Consider the following 7931-nt stretch of genomic DNA (forward strand, 5'->3'; position numbering starts at 1 on the left):
AATTAATAGTCAAGACTATTTAAACATTTTATCTGATCAAATTCATCCTATGGTTGCGGAACTGTTTCCGGAGGGAAATGCAATCTTTCAGGATGATAATGCACCAGCTAAAGTTGTTACTGAATGGCACAAGGAACATTCTAGTGAAGTTGAACATCTTATCTGGCCACCACAGTCCCCAGATCTCAATATTATTGAACATTTATGGTGCTTTTTAGAAAAACATCATCACTACAAGAAATGGAGACTGTTTTAACTGAAGAATGGACAAAAATTCCTTTGGAAACAATTCAAACTTTGTACAAGTCCATACCTCGAAGTATTCAAGCTGTAATTACTGTCAAAGGCAGTCCTACCCCATATTAAAATTAATTTGTTTGAAATTTTAAGATGTTTCCATTATTTTGTCCAACCCCTGTAGCTAAAATACAAATACAGTAAATGCAATACTGGTGCCACGGTACCCAGTTAAGGTATTATATCACTGCTAATTAGTACCATATATACAAGAGCAAGAGCAACAAATGATATACATTAGTAGTAAGTTAGTGAATTTATTTAAAATTACATTTTACAAAATAGCATTTTTCTTCGATGGAACTGTCTCTTTAGTTTGTGATGATTCCTTTGCATCTTTTTTCTCATTCTCAGGTTTCTTATTACGTTCAGGAGTGGCAAGATAACTGCCCCCTTCCCAAAGTCTTTTGTTCAAGAGTTGTGTAAGCAATGGACATATATCCAGATATACAACTCTATCCTGATCATCAACATAAGCCTTGAGGAGAGAACGGACAACAGGAAGTTCCCACTCTTTCAGACCACTTCTGAAATTCCTTAAAATGTACATCATTGTGTCCATATCACAGTATCCACTTTGTTCATCATCAAGTTCTGTAAATGCCACCATCAATTCATCGAATCGACTTGGTGGAAACAAATCATCTTTGCCATTAAGAGACTTGCTCATATCTTGATCTTTATAGTCAGGCATAACGCTTGAGGATTTAGACTATATCTAGTGAAATGGTTGAGAATCTCTGTACCAAATGACAGTAAATCTAATGAAATAGAGATTAAGATACTGAGGTAGTGACAGATGAAGTGGCTTGAAATTTCAAATGTTGAGGTAGTTAGTAATATGGTAAAATATTAGCAGTACAGAGATACTGCTGAAATGATAAAAAATATCATATTTTGGGTGAAAATTTGAAGTATTGAAGAATGTCAGAATGGCTGAGGATCTGAGATACTGTTGTAGAACATAAATCACTCAGGATTTTAAGTACAATGTCAATATTGATGATGAAGAAATATTTAAAAATTCATTCTATACAAATTTTTTTGAGAGTTTTATGAAATTTGTGAAGTTTTCAGATGATAAAAATATATTATATTTGTAAAGTTTATAAAATATCAGACTGCATAGTGACTGAGATAGTTTTCTTAGCAAACATGTTTGATTATATTTCTGATATATTTGATTCTAGCAGATCTACAAAATTCAATCTTTAAAGACAAATGTCTTAAGACTTCTTGAAATGATATCAGTCTCGTTTAAAAGTATAGGTTTCAGTTTTCAATGGTTTGGATGAAATGGTTATGCTATTTTGTTCGTTTCTTCTTATTGATGGATTAACTTCATCAGATTCTCAGGCAGGTTAAAATTAAAAGAATTTTGTTTTCTTTATCAAAAAGAAAAGTCTTCGATGTAGAAAGAAATCAAATGAAACATGAATGGGATACACAAAACAAAACTGCTGATCTGTCATTGTTTCTAGTCATTTCATATTGGAGTTGTGGTGAATATGTTTAAGGGACAAAAACGCAGAACTTGTTGGTTATGCATTGATAGTTTTTTTGGATGTCTCACAGTAATAACAACAAAAGCAATTGTCTTACAGTGGAAGACGCTAAACATTGGCAATTGGTTTGAAAGATGTTTCTGGAAAGTTTAAATAATACAGTATAGTATGGAATCATGGGATGGGCGGGTTGAGATAAGATTCTTTAAAATCAACCGTGGTAATGATATTAGTTGCAGTGAGTTAAAAAAACATCTTTCTTCCGCCAGTTCTTCTTTTTCAGAAATGGAAGAGAAGCAATGATCGTTGTGTCTGTTGTTGTCACATCATGGGCCTATAGTTGAAATATTAGGGAAAAAAAGGAAACACTGTAGTTAGTAAACAATAAAGTCAACACCAGCAATATATAACATCTCTCCCACCATCTCTCTCTCTCTCAAACAATTCATTTCTACCTTTTACCCTCCTTGTCTGGCTTTTACTGTCTCATTACCTCACTAGTTCTATTTCCTCAGACACATTTAGCACAGAATGTACACCATAATCTCTCATCCCTCACTCAATTAGAGAAACCTGAGGCTTTGTGCTTATGTGAAAAAACTTTACCATCTTTGCAGACTTTCTCCTCTCTTAGATTCAAATTCCACTATATCCAATGCTGTGCTCATAGGAAAGATATAGTTGTTGCTTGGCCTGTACCTCACCTGAATTTATAGACATAATGAATCCACATAAAATCTTATCATCTTTCAACTATTATCATCGCTGTGACAAACACTACACCAAAATATTACCACCATACTTTTGCCACTATTCTAGTTAGACTCATTAATGAAATGCAACTTCTACCATATCTTCTACCTATATTACTACTGCACTATAACTAGTACTCCACCTACTACAACAACCTCCACTAAACTGATATATTATTACCAACAACACTACAAACATCTTATCACCACCAAATTTAAAACAGTTCAATGTTACCAGAAGCACTCCAACATCACCAGAAACACTCCGACCTCACTGAAAACATTTCATCATCTCCAGAGACAGTCCATCCTCACCAGAGACATTCCAACCTCAGCATAAAAACTCCAGCTTCACAAGAGATACTCAAACCCCCCTAGAAACATTCCAGCATCACCAGATTATCACCAGAAACACCCCAACCTCACCAGAGACACTCAATTATCATCAGAAACACTCCCTTATCACCAGAAACACTCAATTACCATCAGAAACATTTCATTATCACTAGAAACACTCCAACATCACCAGAGACACTCCAATATCCCCAGGGACAATCCAACCTCACCAGAAACACTCCATTATCACAAAACCACTGCAACTTCACCAAAGACACTCCAACCTTACCAGAAATACTCCATTATCACCAGAAACACTCCAACTTTACCAGAGACACACCAACATCACCAGAAACACTCCAATCTCACCTGAGACACTCTAACATCACCAGAAACACTTCAAAGCACCCCAAGATAACCAGAAACAGTCCATCATCACTAGAGACACTGCAACCTCACAAGAAACATTCCAACATCACCAGAGACACTCAAACATCGCCAGAAACACTCAAAACATGACTAGAAACACTCCAACATCACTAGAGACACTCCAACATCATTAGAAACCTCCAATGTCGCAATAAACACTTTAATACTAACACCATCACTCAAACAGTACCAGAAACATGTCAGTATCACTATAAATACTGGGAAAAGGATTATTAACCCATTGATCGTTCGATGGCTATAGGAATAGCCCCTTCATCCAGTCCAAAACAAGAAACAAGGATAAACAACATAAAAAGCAGCTGAAGAAAGCTAGTAACAGAGCCCGTATGTGATCGCTCGACCTGCTAGAAACATCAGTAAAATCAGTCGCTAACAACACTCTTCTCTCTTAAAAAATAAGACACTTTGGATAATGTGGCTCGGGGACACTAAAAGAAGATGTGATGGTCATGGCTGGAAAACTATTAATTATAGGTCAGTTTGATCACGACTGACTTGGAACTAAACAACACTACCACTTTCAATGATCTAATATCAGTTTAAGCACTCGAAGACACTATATATACTCCAATGCCACTAGAAACACCCTAACACCATTATAAACAATTAAAAAAAAACAAGAGTGAAATAATATAATCGGTGTAGGAGAAAGAGAGGAGGAAGTTGTAAGGGTTGTGTGAAAACAAGAGAAATAAAAGGTACAAGTGTATTGTTGATGTTGAATACATAATTATTGTGAAAGTTGTAAAGTATCTTACCATTTGGTGTGATAATTTCTCAAGTGAGAGTTCTACATAAATATATTTAAATCAATAACACGTGTAGAGTGACGTTGTTGTTTTGCAATCTCTACTTCTACTCTACACTACTCGACCACTTACACATTCGTAAGCACACTTGTTTATGTATGTACATATATACACATGCACATCACACACATACACACACAAATACACACACACATACACACTCACGCATCTCACGTACAGAGATATGCTGAGGCCTCTTACAACGCGCACAAATCTTTTCCCCTGAATGTCCATTGTCTTTGATGTTGTCGAAATGTAGAGTAGTGTTTTAAAGGTTATTATTTTTATTATTAAAATATTTTGAATAAAATAATTATTTATCTTCTAATTTATCGATTACCTTGTATTTGTATTGTTTTATTATTATTTTCTATTATATATTATATGACGAAGAATGAGTGGCGGCAGAGGAGAATGAAAAATAGATTGTTTGGTTGAAGTATCATGTATGTTTGTGCGTATGCATGCGAAAAAAAAATATGCATGCGTGTATTTATACATACATATAATTTGAATACGAAATTCGAAATTAATTCATAATTTTGTATTTAAATTATACCCACTCTATTATATTGAGTGTGCTCTTAATTTCTGCCTTTGGATAACCATGTATGTACATGCATGCATGCATACATACATACATACAGACATACAGACAGACAGACAGACATACATGCATGCATACATACATACATATGTGTTTGCGTGATGATGATGATGATAATGATATATTTGTGTGTGTGTGTTATCTTCAGCTTTACTTTAAAGTTCACTTTCCATGCTTGCATGTGTCAGACGAAATTCTTTGATGCGGATTTTCCGTGGCCTTTCCCTCACATGTTTACACCTATTGTATGACGATGACACAAGTTTACAAATATCGAGCGATGTCCACACACAGATTCGCCATAATTCTTTAGGCTCAAATTAGGAATTACAAATTATAAGTATTAAACTGGGACAACTTTCAACTAAATGTTTGCCATTATAGGTATAGGTGTTGATGTGAAAAACTCTTATAACCTAATCCATTTTTATGTACAATGTGCATCCTTTCGTTTCCTAAAAAAGATTCTGAACTTTTAGAGAGTTAGAGTAGACATATTTACCTTTTCACTACATGGGAACAGTTTTCAAAACTAGTCAGTTTTGTATCATGTCAATTTCTTTTTTTTTCTCCTACTTACTCTCCGAATAAGCTCAATTCTATTGTTTGTCTGTATGTAATAAGGCTGGTCAGCTGCTTTTAATATTTTATTGATAGAGAAAAAATTTCAGGAGTGGAAGCAAGGCTTGGAATCAAAATCCAAAGTCTTAGTAGGAAAGCTGACAAATCATAAATCTCTTCTGGTAGATTACCCTACTTGATATGTTGAAAAGGCATAGGTAAAAACTCCATAAGGTGTACCCAGTGCAAGCTAAGGGCATATAAGAGAAGCAGCAATATCAGAGGAAGGTTAACATAGAAAATTGTTTTTGTATGTGCATGGCAGATGCACAGGTATAGTAAAAATTAGAAATATATAGAAAAGAAACTCTATCAAATACCAGTGAGGATACCAAAAAGTAGTTAATAGCTTTCATTACCTAGGTGACCAAGTCAGCAATTGAGAGGATTCTCTGAGAGTGTAGCTGCTAGAATAAGAATGGGCTGGGCAAAGTTCAGAGAGCTTCTATCCTTGTTGGTAACAAAGGGTCTCTCCTTGAGAGTGAAAGGCAGATTGTATGATGTGTGTGAACAGCCATGCTACACAGCAGTGAAACAGAGCCTGTGATGGCAGAGGATATGTGAAGGTTTAAAAGAAATGAATTTAGTATTCTCTGCTAGATGTGCAATGTCAGTGTGCATGTATAACTGAGTGTAAGCATCTTGAGAGAAAAACTGAGCATAAGAGGCATCAGATGTAATGTGCAAGATAGACATCTGTGCTGGTATGGTCATATGATGCATATGGATGAGGACAGCTGTGTAAAGAAGTGCTGATCTCTAACTTATGGAAGAGGTAGGCCAAGGAAGACATGGGACAAGGTGGGGTCTCATGGAAGCAATGACAAGTGATTATGACCTTTGGTGATTTGCTGTGCTTGAGAAGACTCGTCAAGCCAAGTGAAATTGTAGTTGTGGCCAATGCTGGTGACATGTAACAGCTACTGTAAGAGGCACCCATGCCAGCCAATGACACGTAAGAAGAACCCATGCTGGTGACATGTAGAAGGTACCCATTACACTTCCTGTTTCCCAGGAAATCAGACACAACTGCAGCAAAAGCATTCTATGTGTCTTTTTTAACACCAGACATGGTCTCCAAAAACCTGCTCGTCCTACAAAAGCCACCTAATTTGTGGAATGCCAGCCACACCAACCTTAATTTTCTCACATGACAAAGCTGGAAACTTTCTGCTTAAGTACTTGAAACAGTTGTCTCAGTGTTTTATCACATATTTTACACACTATATGAAGTGCCTAGGCTTTATCTTGATCACCCGGTATCAACCAATTCTTCAATGCAAAACATGAAGGTTGTGTTGTCAGAGCTACAGCATGTGCTATTACTCATGAGAGAATGAAAGCTATTTGATGGGTCTGAATAGCAGAGATGCAATGTGGCAACTAATCCTCAATTCAGTCTTTGACAGAACAGGAGGAAGCTGGACTACTTGATGCCAAGCAGATGTGTGTGTAGATTTTCAGTGGCACTTTGTCTGTTGGCAGGTTGTTGATGGAGATGGACTTTACTCTCTACCTTGACAACCTGCTGTGGCTCTTGGCAAGAGATGTGACATTCTGTAAAAGGCCATTAACAGCTAATGAATTACATGAAGTGATGGCTGACTGCATCACTTCAAATTGATGGACAAATTCTATGAATTTTATCTTCATATGTCAGACTTACTTGTTCAGGGGCCTCTTGGCAGACGTCTACTGCAACTGGTAGAATGACAGGAAAATCCCTGGTCTTATGAAAAGAGATGCGGTGCTGCTGTTGAGAAAGGGCCCAAACAATGGAGGATGATTTTAACAAGTTCAGGCTTGTAACTCTGCTAAATGCAGAATTGAAGATTTGGGCCAAAGTGTAAGCTAAGAGGTTGGTGCCTGTCATTGATAATCTAGTTGGTAAGGAACAAACATGCACCACCACAAACAGATAGGGCCTGGATCGATTTAGATCAGTTGGAAGCTTTTGATAGAATTGACCATCAATACTTGACATCTCTCCTCATGGTGGTCGGTTCTGGTCCCATCTTCAGAGGTTAGATTGCTGCAATGTACAGCAACATCTGCTCAGTGGTTAGAGTAAATGGCAGTATATCAGAATCAATCAGCATCATGTGCTTGATCTGTCAAGATTGCTCCCTCTTACCTCTTCTGTGTGTGCTGGAGGTAGTGCCACTACTGCAGAAGTTAGAGGTTTTGAAGAGCATCTTGCATAAACTACAATATGGAAGAGCTGTATCGGTCTATCTGGATGACACCAAGGTAATTGACATCACTCTAAAGGAGTATGGAGTGGTGACAGGAGAAAAAATTAACCAGGAAAAGTCAGAGGGCCTGCAACTCAGCATCTGGAGAAGTAGAGCCATGTCTCTCAACAGCTTTGTTGGGTGCTGGATTGACAGACTGGTTAAATTGCTTTGGGTCTGGTTTAGTCCTAATTTTCAGGTGGATAACAACTGGGGTGATATTACAAAAAGGTTAGCCAATCTTACTCAGAAATGGATCAAGAGGAAGCGCATCTCCTGTTCAGACAGTTCATTTACTGTCAACATCTGCTGTATGGAGG

The 7931-nt window shown here is 36.9% G+C and overlaps 1 protein-coding gene across 2 annotated transcripts; it reads right to left on the reverse strand.

Moving 5' to 3' along the window:
• Positions 1–530: 530 nt before the first annotated feature.
• On the reverse strand, positions 531–5332 carry LOC106878427 (uncharacterized). Of its 2 annotated transcripts, none has more exons than XM_014927636.2 (2): positions 5259–5332; positions 531–2136 (listed from the first exon to the last, which is right to left on the reverse strand). In XM_014927636.2, the coding sequence occupies exon 2, from the start codon at positions 989–991 to the stop codon at positions 572–574; it is 420 nt and encodes a 139-aa protein (XP_014783122.1). In that variant the 5' UTR covers positions 992–2136; positions 5259–5332; the 3' UTR covers positions 531–571. The 2 variants fall into 2 exon arrangements, with proteins under 2 accessions (XP_014783122.1, XP_014783121.1); XM_014927635.2 differs by lacking the exon at positions 5259–5332 and adding an exon at positions 4099–4278.
• Between the last annotated feature and the right edge of the window lie 2599 nt (positions 5333–7931).

The sequence above is a fragment of the Octopus bimaculoides genome, chromosome 20 (assembly GCF_001194135.2).
Source record: "Octopus bimaculoides isolate UCB-OBI-ISO-001 chromosome 20, ASM119413v2, whole genome shotgun sequence".
In the NCBI taxonomy this organism is placed as follows: Eukaryota; Metazoa; Mollusca; class Cephalopoda; order Octopoda; family Octopodidae; genus Octopus; species Octopus bimaculoides.